We start from the raw sequence: 14,785 nt of genomic DNA, 5'->3' as shown, positions 1-14,785 counted from the left end.
GCCTGACAGCCTGGTGGATGGTGCATGACAGCCTGGTTCATGATGCCTATCAGCCTGGTTCATGATGCCTGACAGCCTGATGCCTGACAGTCTGGTGTATGATGCCTATCAGCCTGGTGTGTGGTGCATGACAGCCTGATCTATGACAGCCTGATTCATGATGCATGACAGCCTGATGCATGACAGCCTAGTTCATGATGGCTATCAGCATGATGTGTAAGAGCCTGATGCCTGACAGCCTGGTTCATGATGCCTGACAGCCTGGTGTATGATGCCTGACAGCCTGGTTCATGATGCCTGACAGCCTGGTGTATGATGCCTGACAGCCTGGTGTATGATGCCTGACAGCCTGGTTCATGATACCTGACAGCCTGGTGTATGATGCCTGACAGCCTGGTTCATGATGCCTGACTGCCTGGTTATGATGCCTGACAGTCTGGTGCATGATGCCTATCAGCCTGGTTCATGATGCCTATCAGCCTGGTGTATACTGCCTGACAGCCTGGTGCATGATGCCTATCAGCCTGGTTCATGATGCCTATCAGCCTGGTTCATGATGCCTATCAGCCTGGTTCATGATGCCTATCAGCCTGGTGCATGATGCCTATCAGCCTGATGTGTAAGAGCCTGATGCCTGACAGTCTGAATCCTGACAGCCAGGTTCCTTGTATTTTATATTTGCATATTCACAGTTTAACGCCAACATGTAAATCAACAGTATTATTATAAATGTAAACCGACACTGAAAATGAAAATGGACATGAGGTTCCTCAACCCCCGAAGTAAAAGACCGGAGAGAAAAACGAGATCCTGTGAGATGCTTTTGGAGAAATAAAATAAAGGTAAAAAAGCTGGTAATAAAATGAGAGCTGACTGATGACTGATGTTCTCACCTGCAGCCTCCTGCGCCGGATGATGCCGGTATCGTCCATGTTCGGACCCGGATGATTGTGGGAATGAAGGGTGGCTGGTAAACGGTTCCGGTGTGTTTAACTCGACACCGGAAAGCTCCTCATTCCACTACAGCTCGAACAGCTCTGATGTCAAATCATCTCCTTGCTGTCCGGTTCCACATCCCGGTTACCGGATTATCACCGCGTCCCTACACGATATTTATAACCCCGCGCGCATCACTGCTCGCCCTGTCGCATCCCGGTGTTCCGGTTTCCTTCCCCCTTCTGTTTTAGCCGTTAGCTAACAGCCACATCAAAGACCTTTAGGACGGAAATGAGGAAACCGGTCCAAATTCTCTGCTTCCTGTAACGGAAAAATAACGGCACTTCTTCACTCCTTCACTCGAGTCGCGAGCGCTCGATAACCGTCCCGTTAAAACACATGCAAACGGATCGCACGCGCTTTTTAAAAACGAAGTGCGCGTGTGTGTGTGTGTGTGTGTGTGTGTCCCGTTGTTGCAGTAGTGATGTCGGCAGCAGTGAGTGTCTCCTCCTCGCGCTCAGCTGATTCGCTCGCGCGCCCCCTCCGCTCCTCCACTCTTTTTATGTAGAGAGAGAACAATGAGAAGGACTGTCTCTGTCTGTCTGTCTGTCTCTGCCTGTCTGTCTGTCTGTCTTTGCCTGTCTGTCTGTCTGTCTGTCTGTCTGCGTCTGTCTCTGTGTGTCAGTCTGTCTCTCTGTCTGTCTTTGTCTATCTCTGTATTTGTCTGTCTGTGTCTGTCTATCTGTCTGTCTCTGTCTGTCTGTCTCTCTGTCTATCTCTGTATCTGTCTGTCTGTCTATCTCTGTATCTGTCTGTCTCTGTCTGTCTGTCTCTCTTTATCTGTCTGTCTCTGCCTGTCTGTCTCTGTCTGTATGTCTCTGTCTGTCTGTCTCTCTATCTCTGTATCTGTCTGTCTCTGTCTGTCTCTCTCTATCTCTGTATCTGTCTGTCTCTGTCTGTCTCTCTCTATCTCTGTGTCTGTGTCTTTCTTGGTTTCGGTCTGTCTGTCTGTCTGTGTCTCTCTCTCTCTGTCCATATCTCTCTCTGTATCTGTCTGTCTCTGTCTGTCTCTGTCTGTCTGTCTTTTTGTCAGGCTGTCTGTCTCTCTCTACCTCTCTGTCTGTCTGTATCTGTCTTTGTCTGTCTGTCTTTGTATCTGTCTGTCTGCCCCTCTCTCGGTCTGTCTTTCTCTCTCTATCTCTCTGTTTATCTGTATCTGTATCTGTATCTGTCTGTCTGTCTTGCTCTCTTTCTCTCAGTCTGTCTCTCTCTCTATCTGTATCAGTCTGTCTGACACTGTATCTGTCTGTCTCCCTCTGGCTCTCTTTCTCTCAGTCTGTCTCTCTCTCTATCTGTATCAGTCTGTCTGACACTGTATCTGTCTGTCTCCCTCTGTCTCTCTTTCTCTCAGTCTGTCTCTCTCTCTATCTGTATCAGTCTGTCTGACACTGTATCTGTCTGTCTCCCTCTGTCTCTCTTTCTCTCAGTCTGTCTCTCTCTTTTTCTCTTGTTTATAGTTGTTTTGTGGTTTGTCTCCTGGTTTCTGGTATAAATTATGTATGGTGCTGTAGTTTCACACTCACGGCCTGTAATCTGGAAAAGCAGCACATAGAGTTGATTATGTCAAGTGGACCTGGCAACCCAGTGAAGAATGGAGTAAGCACACAGTATGGCTGAAAATGGTAAAACAGAAGAGATGAGATCATTTGCAGACCAGATCCTGAATGACGTAGTCGTTTCTTGTTTGGTTACGAGAAGATAATAACGAAATAAAACAAACCTTGTCTTTCACACCGACTCACAGAGAGTCAGACAGATGGAAAGAGAGAAGTGTGACCAGAAAGAAAATTTCTGACACAAAACAACAAAGGTCAGAAGTCTCTACATGTAAAACAAACCACAACAACAAAAACAGATCTTATTCTCGCTGTGGGGAAAAACAGTAGGAACCAGTGAGAGCAGATGGTTCAATCCCTCATTCTTTCTGAAACCATCATCAGACATGTCAAATCAAGCTGCTTGAAATTGTGCCATAATCTTCTCTAAACACTCCCTGGGTATGAGCACTGTGAGTCACAACCGTGGACTCAAGAGACTCACATTATGTTAAAGTGTGAGGTTTTAAATTCAATGTAGAGATGATTAATAGTGTAGAACATATCTGGTCTCAAATACAAGTCCTGAGAAATCCTAAAATTGAATAAAAAATTGGCTGTAAACACTGAAAACGGCCAGAAACTGAAGCTAAAACAATGAAGACTACGACTAATCATGAGTCAGATACTCAACCGTGCTTTAGATCCCTAAACACAGAGACAAAACAGAAGTCTGAAACTGAAACTAAAAGAAAAATAACTTAAACCTTGAACACTGAGATCAAACTAAAACTATTTGCTGACTTTAATGACGCATCACAGACGCAGAGACAAACCTGGAGTCCAATCCTAAAACACAGGGGGACACCCAAACAACAACAAACAACTGTGACAAATCAAGAATCCTTAGCAAAGAAACAAACTAACAAAAAAATCTGAGACTAGACAAAAATCATAGATCTAAAGACTTGGAGTAACCAAATGTCAAAGACCTAAAGACTGGGACAAGCTAGGAGACAAATAGATAAAAGCTGAGACTAGTCCATAAGTCTTGGGCTCGCCAAAAGTAACAAGCCAAAAGACAGAGACTCACCAAGAGTCAAAAACATAAAGACTGGGACCAAATAAGACTCACAGACCAAAAGACAAGTCAAGAGTCAAACACCAAAAGACAGAGACTCAAATAAGTCAGAAAACAAAAGGCATAATAAAAAATATTTTCTCTGAGATACTTTTTTAAAGCATTTTGTAATGATATAATAGAAATAAATGGCAGTAGATGAATCGTCAGTGTTCAGAGAGGATCTCTGTCTGTTTTCCTGCTGATGGAGGTGGAGTTGAGGGGGTTGATGTTCCAGCAGGAGCAGAAGGAGAGTGACACAGTGAGGAGCAACCGTGTTATAACATCCAGTCCTTAAATATTTACGAGAATAAACACTGGTGAAGGGAATGACTGGGCATAAAATAAGAATAAAAATAAATAAACAAACAAATAAATAAATTAATTAATTAATTCAAATAATAATAATAATAATAATAATAATAATAATAATAAAAAAATAATAATAATAATAAAAATTAAACACATTGAAATGTACAGCTTATTTATATATATATATATATATATTTAATTATATAACATTTATAAATAATAATAAATATATAAAAAATAGAATTTAAATATATTCTCATATATATAAAAAATAAAACATTGACATTTATTCTCTTTTTTTCTAAATGTTATATATGTATTGTATTTAATTGTATTTATTTTATAAATATTTATATTATGTATATATTTATATATAAAATGCGCAAAGTTTTGGTTATACAGTGCTGTGAAAAGCATATTTCGGATATGTGCGTATTTGTCACACTTAAATGATTCAGGTCACAAAGCAAATTTTATTATTACACAAAAATAACCTGAGAAAATACTAAAAACTTTTTAAATGATAATTTTTCAATTATGAAAGGAGAAAAAAAAAGCTGCCCAAACCTGCTTAGCCCAATGTGAAAAAGTAATTGCTCCCAATAACTGGTTGTGTGGAGGGAACAACTGCAATCGTGCATTTGCGATAACCGGCAGCAAGTCTTTCACACCTTAGAGGAGGGATTTTGGTGCACTTTTCTTTGCAGAATTGTTATAACCTGGTCACATGAAATGATTCTCAAGCATGAAGCTCTTAATTTCCATATCTTGTTGTATAGTGTTTTGTTCTACCACCAGTTTAATATATGTAATGCTTCTTCTAAACTCCTGAACACGTTCCTGTGAAGCTCTCAGGATGTAAGAACATTGTGAGTTAGGATGAAAACCGAGGCCCAGGTCTTTTATTTACGGGTTCCCTGAATAGCGTGTACACAAAGGACGGCATTGTTCCTGTTTAAATGTGCAAACGGTGATGTTGTCCGTGTTCCCTCCCTCTTATCCTGAACATAAACCGGGTATGAGGGTCAAGTCCTCAGGCATAATAACCAACACTGAATGATTTATGTAACTGTTTATCTTAACAGGACAATAGTGGAATCTAGCAAATGCTTGTAGTGAAGGTTGTGTTCACTTTCCCATCGAACAATTCCTGGTTTTGAACCTTAGATCTGATTTTTGATCTCGTCTTGTTACATAAAAGATTACTAGATTTTGTGGAAATTTGTGTAAGATTTCTACAAGACTGTTAGTAAAGTCAGGTACTGATGTAGGTGAGGTGAGGAGGTTTGGGGTGCAGCTAGCATGAACAATTCATCCCAAAAGAGTTCAATAGGGCTGGAGATCTATAGCAGGAGATCTTCAATACACGTTGGTATTGTCATGCTGGAACAGTTCTGAGTCTCCTAGTTCAAGTAAAGGGAAGATTTCATTTTACTGTATCCAAAGACGTCTTCTACAATTGTTTGCCTCCAACAAAATAAACGATATATGTCTAGGAAAGTCGGTTGTCCTGGTTGTGTTGGATTCTCATCAGAACTGATAGAAGGGGTTATGTAGCCATAAATGGATTAGACTTTTGCTAAGGCTCCTTTCTGAAGGCTGTGTTTCAGCCCCTTGTTTCCCACAGCGCCATCGTATCTGGGTTGCGCTGTGCCACAAGACTGCAGACGTGCTAATGCACAGGATTACTGACCTTCACCACTGTTTCACTGTAAGCTCACCAGGATGAGGGAAACCATTCCACATATGCACGAGGTTCTACTGTAACACAGAACACCACATCAAGCTACTTCAGATATTTCCCATTTTATTATTTTGCATGACATTCAGGAGTATTGGGGTAGGTGAAGGTGTAGTAAAGGTTTAATGAAGGTTTAGTGAAGGTGTAGTGAAGGTGTAGTATAGGTTTAGTGAAGGTGTAGTGAATGTGCAGTAAAGGTGCAGTAAAGCTGTAGTGAAGGTGCAGTAAAGGTTTAGTGAACGTGTAGTAAAGGTGTAGTCAAGGTGTAGTATAGGTGTAGTATAGGTGTAGTAAAGGTGTAGTGAAGGTATTGTGAAGTTGTAGTAAAGGTGTAGTGAAGGTGTAGTGAAGGTGTAGTGAATGTGTAGTGAAGATTTAGTGAAGGTGTAGTGAAGGTGTAGTGAATGTGTAGTGAAGGTGTAGTAAAAGTGTAGTAAAGATTTAGTGAATGTGTAGTGAAGTTGTAGTAAAGGTGTAGTGAAGGTGTAGTGAAGATTTAGTGAAGGTGTAGTGAAGGTGTAGTGAATGTGTAGTATAGGTGTAGTGAAGGTGTAGTGAAGATTTAGTGAAGGTGTAGTGAAGGTGTAGTGAATGTGTAGTATAGGTGTAGTGAAGGTGTAGTGAAGATTTAGTGAAGGTGTAGTGAAGGTGTAGTGAATGTGTAGTATAGGTGTAGTGAAGGTGTAGTGAAGATTTAGTGAAGGTGTAGTAAAAGTGTAGTGAAGGTGTAGTAAAGATTTAGTGAAGGTGTAGTAAAGGTGTAGTATAGGTGTAATGAAGGTGTAGTGAATGTGTAGTGAAGGTGTAGTATAGGTGTAGTGAAGGTGTAGTAAAGATTTAGTGAAGGTGTAGTATAAGTGTAGTGAAGGTGTAGAAAAGGTTTAGTGAATGTGTAGTGAAGGTGTAGTGAATGTGTAGTGAAGTTGTAGTAAAAGTGTAGTGAAGGTGTAGTAAAGATTTAGTGAAGGTGTAGTGAATGTGTAGTATAGGTGTAGTGAAGGTGTAGTGAAGATTTAGTGAAGGTGTAGTAAAAGTGTAGTGAAGGTGTAGTAAAGATTAAGTGAAGGTGTAGTAAAGGTGTAGTATAGGTGTAATGAAGGTGTAGTGAAGGTGTAGTGAATGTGTAGTGAAGGTGTAGTATAGGTGTAGTGAAGGTGTAGTAAAGATTTAGTGAAGGTGTAGTAAAAGTGTAGTGAAGGTGTAGTAAAGGTTTAGTGAATGTGTAGTGAAGGTGTAGTGAATGTGTAGTGAAGTTGTAGTAAAAGTGTAGTGAAGGTGTAGTAAAGATTTAGTGAAGGTGTAGTAAAAGTGTAGTGAAGGTGTAGTAAAGGTTTAGTGAATGTGTAGTGAAGGTGTAGTGAATGTGTAGTGAAGTTGTAGTAAAAGTGTAGTGAAGGTGTAGTAAAGATTTAGTGAAGGTGTTGTGAAGGTGTAGTATAGGTGTAATTAAGGTGTAGTGAAGATTTAGTGAAGGTGTATTGAAGGTTTAGTGAAGCTGTAGCTTCAGGGTTGGCCGACCTCTCCTCACGATGTCTAGCTTTTCTGGAAAAGTCCGCCTTGAAAATGTATTTGTAAGTTTGTACAAAACCAAATCAATTTATTTTCCTCCCTAAGCATAAAAGTCTAACTCTGATGTATTAATATGTGCAGCGCTACACACGTGTTTTGCCAGTCGAACTCGGCTGTAACAGTTTCCCTCTGACCAACCAATCAGAAGACAGAAAAATGCTGCTGCTATTCTGGGCCAGTGAGCTGCCCTGTAAGGAGAATCTGAAATCTGATTGGTTAAAGATACAGACCCGTTGCTAATATAGTCTAAGGTTCATCCGCCAGCAGTACTGATTCTGAAGGCCCTGGGCAGATTAGATTGACATGGGAGCACATAGAGGATGAAATCTGATTGGACAAAAAATCAGCCGAGAGAAACGTTTCAAAATGAAGAGAATAAATTGTTGGGAATAAATTAATACAATTCCGTGTAACAAATATTAGAATTTAGTTTGTAAATGTACGTCAGTGCTTCTGATAATGTTCAGGCCTGCAGAGAAGGCTTTGCTGGCCCTGATGGACCACCACTGCTTAATTAATTGTATGTACATTACATGGTATTTTCATGAAATTTATTGTTTATCAGGTGATTTAGTCTAGAATAATCGGGGTAAAATAGAATCAGGCCTAAAACTGAGTATGTGGAGATTTGAACTATGTGTAAATTGTTTATACCATTTCAGACATGGATGCTGATAAACAGTTGTTGTTGTTGTTGTGCTGAAAAAATCGACACAGATTCCAGACTGGCTGCGATTCCATTAAGCAAAATCCACTTGTTTTTGTTTCTCTGAGATTAAACTGGGCAAATTTGTGTTTTGTCCCATAAGCAGTGTCGGAATCCTAAATCTCCTCCACTGACTACATAATTAACTCTTACATCATCCATTAGCAAGAACACGAGGTCCGGAGTTGAGTTCTGGACTCTGATTGGTCAGAAGGTTTTGGCTCATTGTTTCTATTAGCGGATCTGACGGATGTACAGGTTTATATCAGTGCACTCGTTCTTACAATGGATTTTACAGTCACGTGTGGATGTTGACAAGGAACAAGACGCCAGTGTCAGACAAGTTTTCTAATGTTTTTAGCACAGAGGAGATCTTGTTTTCAGTAAATGATAGATAGATAGCTAGATAGCTAGACAGACAGACAGACAGACAGACAGACAGACAGACAGACAGACAGACAGACAGACAGACAGACAGACAGATAGATAGATAGATAGATAGATAGATGAATAGATAGATAGATAGATAGATAGATAGATAGATAGATAGATAGATAGATAGATAGATAGATAGATAGATAGATAGATAGATAGATAGATAGATAGATAGATAGATAGATATACAGACTCTAATATCTCTTTATTTACCCCCATTTTAACCCTTAAAAATATTTTTATTTACCCCATATTTACCGTAACATCTCTTTATTTACATTTATCTACATTCAGGATGCTTTCAGCACTGAACTAAATACTTCACTGTGTCCACTTCAGTCCAGGACTTATATAATCACTGTAGGTGTGAAAATGTGGGACGTAGTTGGGTTTGTTTCAGACTTGATGTGAGTCAGCAGCACCTGGGGCAGTTCTCTCTGTAATCATCAAGGGCACTTAACTCAACAAAGGCTACGAGAGCTGTTTCCAGAATTACCAACCTACCAAATCTCTGTTTGCGTGCGAGTTTGTGTGTGTGTGTGTGTGTGTGTGTGTGTGTGTGTGTGTGTGTGTGTGTGTGTGTGTGTGTGTGTGTGTGTGTGAGAGAGTGTGTGAGAGAGTGTGTGAGCGAGAGAGCAAGAGAGAGGAAGTGTGTGTGTGTTTGTGTGTGTGTGTGTGTGTGTGTGTGTGTGTGTGTGTGTGTGTGTGTGTGTGTGAGCGAGAGAGCAAGAGAGAGAGAGAGAGAGAGAGAGGGAGTGTGTGTGTGTGTGTGTGTGTGTTTGTGTGTGTGTGTGTGTGTGTGTGTGAATGAGGGAGTGTGTTATTGTTGTTGTCCTCTACTGGGTCAGAGACACACAGACAGCTGAAAGTCCAGCATCGCAGTCGCAGCAGAGGAATAGAAAAAAGGAAACCTTCAGTAAAACCCAAATACAGAACTCAGGTATGATATTTTTACACCAGTACCTACCCCCCCCCCCCCCCCTTCTTTACCCAAACATATCTTTATTTACCCCACCTTTTTCCCTAATATGTCTCTATTTACCATTTTCTTACTCTAATATCTCATGATTTGCTTCATTCTTACACTAAGAGCTCCATATTGCCCACATCTTTACCCTAATTTCTTTTTATTTAACCATTTTGAACCCTAATATCTCATTATTTACCCCACCTTTACTCTCATATTTCTTTATTTACCCATTTGGAACCCTAATATTTCTTTATTTACCTCACCCTTATATTGCTATATTTTTATTTACTTATTTATACTGTAAAATGTCTTTATTTACCCCATTCCTATCTCAATATCTTGTTATTTACCCCATTTATTATCCTAACATCTCTTTGTTTACCTCTCATTTAAACTAACGCTTTTATTTACCCAATTTTATCCTAAAATCTCATTATTTACCCCACTTTTACTCCAATGTGTTTTTACATTAACCCCATTTCTACTCTAACACAGAACGTAACAGATCATATCCTGATTGACGTGTGTTTTACGTGTTTTAACTCTCCAAGGTAACACACCAAGTCTATCTTGGCCTCCATCCTCTTGGTGAAATGGTCCGTCCCTTAGCGCTCGTCTTTGCCTATGGGGCAAGTGTTCTGGTTGCGTTGGCTTGGTGCAGAGAGAGGGTGTGTCTTCAGGATGGACGTCACAAATCCATGCCCAGTCCGGAGCCCAATATTAAAGAATGCGCACTGTACATGGAGAGTGAGTCAATGCTTTTATATAAAAGAGCTCACACAGTTTGTATTGGAGCTGCTTTGGATCAAATGTTAATAAATATAATTTTCTTAGATGCTTGTTGCTCGGAGCAGGACATTGAGGACCTTAGTGCTTCTCCTGCTGGTGTATCATGGGACAGGTGTGGGACTCTCAGTCCACAGTAAGTGTCAGAAATATCATCTGCTAAATGAGGGTCAAAATCCATTGATGGACATTGTAAGTATGAGTAATAAATACTTTTTCTCTTTCTCTTTCTTTCTAGGTGTGAGCAGTTCTTGAAGAGAGTCATCTGTTTTTACCGCTGTTCTCCTGATGCCACATACTGGCCATACCCTCAGCATGGCTCCTCCCTCAGGGCATTGCCTCTATGCCACAGCTTCTGTAGAGACTGGTGAGACCACGCCCACCTCAATCACAAAATGCACTGAAAGCTAAACTACTTAAAAAAAAAGATTGTGAGATCAAATCCCAGCACTGCCCCTATTTAGTTTTTAACTAATTAATCATTTGATTTTTAATCATAAATTTAACAATATATTATGTGTCATGCAGCTACTTCAATTAATATACAATATTTAGCAGTCAAATATTTATTTATGGAACATCGGACGCATATTTGAAAGCTGGCAGCTGCACGTTTTTGACCTTCATCACCCTTTTCCATAAATTTTCTGTTCTGAACTCAAGTCTGAGCAAAATACTGAGTAGGCACCAATCAGAGGCTGCATTTTTACGATGTCATCATGTAGAACTTCTTACAAAGTATTTTACAGTCTTTTAAAACTGTAAAATACCAACCCTCGTCCTGAGCAGTGTCTGTGCTCCTCAGGTATGAAGTTTGTAAATCAGATCTTACGTGTGCTCGAGACTGGACCAACGACCCCACAGGACAAAACTGCACCGGCAACTGCATACCATATCAGCAGGTACCAACATCAACGCTCCTGTACACACCTGAATCCATGATGTAGCAGGAAATTATACTGGTTTCACATGTGTAGGGATCGAGAGGGGGATGAAGAGATGGAGAGATGGACAGGGGGATGTAGGGTGGAAGGGATGGACAAAAGTAAAGAGTAAAAGGGATGATGATTGTTAGTGGTTTCACCTGTTACATTAAACTGAATGGATGGATGGATGGATGGATGGATGGATGGATGGATGGATGGATGGATGGATGGATGGATAAATGGATGTATGAATATGAATGGATGGATGGATGGATGGATGGATGGATGGATGGATGGATGGATGGATGGATGGATGAATCGGTGTGTGTGTGGATGGATGGATGGATGGATGGATGGATGGATGGATGGATGGATAGATAGATGGATGCAGTTTCAAATTATAAAATATTATCCTATTTTAATGTTTAAGCAGCAATTATTCTCTCTCTCTCTCTCTCTCTCTCTCTCTCTCTCTCTCTGTCACACACACACACACACACACACACACACACACACACACACACACACACACACACACACACACACACACAGAGGACATTTCAGCATTTTAGTGAGCCTAAGTGTTTGATGTAAAATACAGAAATAGACAATGTGGCATGGTGACGAATGAACACTGACAACCAGATGTGTACACACAGACACTCTGCGTTCACATTACATGATCTACACACACACACATACACACACACACACACACACACACACACACACACACACACACACACACACACACACACACACACACACACACACACAGCTCTGTCTTTGAAGAAAAAAACCTTGTCAAATCATGTCTTTCTCTCTCCAACACTATATTAAAAAGCCAGAGGGAGATGATGATGATCTCAATGCATTAGTGTCCTGAAAGTGTTGCAACATAAACAGTTAGTTACTATGTGTGTGTGTGTGTGTGTGTGTGTGTGTGTGTGTGTGTGTGTGTGTGTGTGTGTGTGTGTGTGTGTGTGTGTGTGTGTGTGTGTGTGTGCTCCCTATACAGATGTACCAGCATGGCCGAGACCTCTGCGAGAGCCTCTGGGGTGACGCCTTAATGACACTGGAGGATGAAGCTGCATTGGCCAGCGATCACAGCTGTGGATGTCTGAACCTCACCGCCTCAGACCGTGAAGTCATAGCAGCTCTGAGAGGACAGAAAGCTAGCCCAGATGAGTTGGACACCACCAAACACCATGGAAACACCATTTGCATTCACAGTTCAGCCTCAGCACCCCAGCATGGGCAAAAGAATCACATCAAGTCGGTTTTCCACAAGCGCTCGGCTCCCGGCGTACACGACTCGGAGGGCAGCGGGAGCGGCTTCTAGAGAGTCCTTCATTTAAACTTTTGGAATCTTTTAAATCCTGAATCATGGCATTAATGTAGAAAGTCCTGAACCATCTAGCAGAGAGTAGATTTACTCAATCGACTCATGAGTCGTAAAAATGACTCATTCTAGAATAGATTTTGTAGAACGATGGCCTGTTATTTCAAATACCTGTGTTTTAGGTCACATTGTTACTTTCCTCATAAATGTTCTTACTCTCTCGAGTTTTTATAAGCCACCTTGTTAATTCTGTCTGATCTCAAAATCTGATTCTAAATCTATTATCAAGCGTTTGCTCATTCGTGTTATTCTTAGACATCACACTTCCTGTTCACTTCCTGTCTACTTCCCTTTTATCACTCCAACATAAAGCGGTTAGAGCATTGAGAAAACCATTCACATACACACACCATCTGTGTATACATCAGAGGAGCAAAAGTATGTGCACCCGTTGGACATCATGCTGAAATTGTTACCACGAAGTAATAAAGAAGCACACAATGGTGTCGAATGTTTTTTATTTTTTAATGCTATAGAAGTACAATTTCCTTTCACAGGAACTCAAAGAAAGTGAGATCTGTAAAGACACGGGTGGTGGGAATGAAGATTGACGTGGAAGAACTTCAGAGTCCTGCACAAAGCCCTGACTTTCTAAACCACATTGAACACCACTAGGATGGTGAAACTGGAACTGGAGGCATCATTCACATCATCACTGCCTGATCTCCTTTGTGCTCTTGAATATTGTTTCCCCTGAGCCACATTAAAAAAATCTAGAATATATGAGGAAGGACCCTTGACAGAAACCAGGTTTATCCTAATCTGGGTGACACTGAATGTCCATTCATTATTGTATCATCATTGTTGAGGTTCAGCATGAAAGTCCATGAAAGTCATGCTAATTGCAAGCCATTGGAGCAGACTGTTTATGTAAATCACAGTCCAAATCCATCTTCCTGGTTCTTGATTTTAAACCTGCATGAGAAGTTCTGGTAGAAACGATGACGTCATTATCATTAGCCATCATCTCGAGTTAGTTTTTGTTATTAATAGGATTGATACAAACCACACAGGAAGTGCAGAAAGTAGACGAACATCGAGATTGGACTGAAAGTAGAACCTTCACACTTTATGTTGTAGCATAAATGCGCCATAAGGTGGCGGTGTTGGATTGTGTAAATAAACGGGCGCCCTCACACACAAACACACAATTTCACAACACAATTTAATAAAATTCCCCTTTACTGTTATTTACTCTTACTAGGGCACATGATTAACTTTTATTGTGAAACCTCCTCAAGACACTTTGATCTAAGCTAGAAGCTAATCATGAGATAAAGGAGGAACTTTCCAAAGTCAAGCATGTTTCATCAGATTAACTACACTTGATGTAGAAGATACACTTCTACAGAGCAGAACACCTCAGTTATAGCGTTTCAGGGACAATTTAAGGGCAGTTTAGCCTTTAACATCAGTGTTCCTCCATCTAATGAACTATTATTGTGCTAGCATGTACTGCGTTGATGGTTAGCTCATATTAATGAGTTTAGGAGTAATTTTAGTAGTATTAGGTCAGGAAGCACAGAATATTCAACATTCCCTCCAGTGTGCTTTCCAGTCCCATGTTTTGGTTTGGATCAACGAGTTTCAGCTTCAGAAATGATATAGAAAACCCACTGTGCTAATATATTCAGTATGCTAGTTAGCTAGTGTTAGTGTTTGTAGCCTAAACAACAAATTTGATAATAAATGGACAAAAGAATTAAAACACCGGACTTCTCCACCCATATGTGCGTCTTCTCCAAACCTTTATCACAAACTTGAAGGCACACAATTGTACAGGATGTCTTTTGATGCGCAAGCTTGAACTAGCATGACAAATGAAGGCTCCATGAAGATCTGTTTTCCATGGGTTTGAAGTGTGTGGAAGATCTCCTGCTATAAACTCTATTGAACACTTTTAGGATGAATGTGACTGCACTCCAGGCCTCCTCACTTCACCTACATCAGTACCTGATAGTACCTGGCTGAAAGACATCTCACACATATCCACAGAATCTAGTGGAACATCTGCCCAGAAGAGTGGACCTTATTACAGCAAATGGGGACAATTAACATACCAGTGTTATGGTCAGGTGTCCACAAACTGTGTTAGTTGTAGCGTATAAGATCTGTAAAGTTCAGTTGTGCTGATGTCATGGGCTATCTTTAGGGGTGGGTTCCTGGCATGTAGTTGCATGGTATATTTCACATCTGAGGTATTAGGGGAGTTCTGCACATTGATGTGTTCAAGATTTGACATTTTCATGGCTTTTATGTTGGTCTCCAGGGGGGTTTCCTCAGAAAC

General features: G+C 40.6%; 2 protein-coding genes and 1 long non-coding RNA gene across 9 annotated transcripts in view; 2 read left to right on the top strand and 1 right to left on the bottom strand.

Annotated features, from left to right (window-relative positions):
- The window catches only part of mast1b (microtubule associated serine/threonine kinase 1b), a 26,082-nt gene extending 24,605 nt beyond the window's left edge, over positions 1–1,477 (bottom strand). For 4 of the 7 annotated variants that reach the window (XM_083543508.1, XM_083543512.1, XM_083543510.1 and 1 more), the window contains exon 1: positions 894–1,468. In XM_083543508.1, the coding sequence (XP_083399634.1) occupies positions 894–932 (39 nt within the window). In that variant the 5' untranslated portion in view covers positions 933–1,468. Of the gene's footprint in view, positions 1–893 lie in introns of all 7 variants that reach the window. The other 3 variants (XM_083543513.1, XM_083543509.1, XM_083543511.1) reach the window with 3 other exon arrangements.
- A 3,882-nt stretch (positions 1,478–5,359) lies between these two features.
- LOC310727760 lies at positions 5,360–6,011 on the top strand. Its single transcript, XR_014534085.1, has 3 exons — positions 5,360–5,807; positions 5,875–5,901; positions 5,935–6,011. It is a non-coding gene; the product is annotated as an uncharacterized lncRNA (long non-coding RNA).
- Positions 6,012–9,121: 3,110 nt separating this feature from the next.
- On the top strand, positions 9,122–12,954 carry rtbdn (retbindin). Its single transcript, XM_083545637.1, has 6 exons — positions 9,122–9,354; positions 9,936–10,131; positions 10,219–10,306; positions 10,409–10,537; positions 10,976–11,072; positions 12,115–12,954. The coding sequence occupies exons 2-6, from the start codon at positions 9,978–9,980 to the stop codon at positions 12,436–12,438; spliced, it is 792 nt and encodes a 263-aa protein (XP_083401763.1). The 5' UTR covers positions 9,122–9,354; positions 9,936–9,977; the 3' UTR covers positions 12,439–12,954.
- Positions 12,955–14,785: the final 1,831 nt, after the last annotated feature.

Source organism: Silurus aristotelis (assembly GCF_946808225.1).
Source record: "Silurus aristotelis genome assembly, chromosome: 6".
Lineage (NCBI taxonomy): Eukaryota > Metazoa > Chordata > Actinopteri > Siluriformes > Siluridae > Silurus > Silurus aristotelis.
Note: the sequence above shows the minus strand (reverse complement) of the source record. Positions and strands in the feature narration are given on the sequence as shown.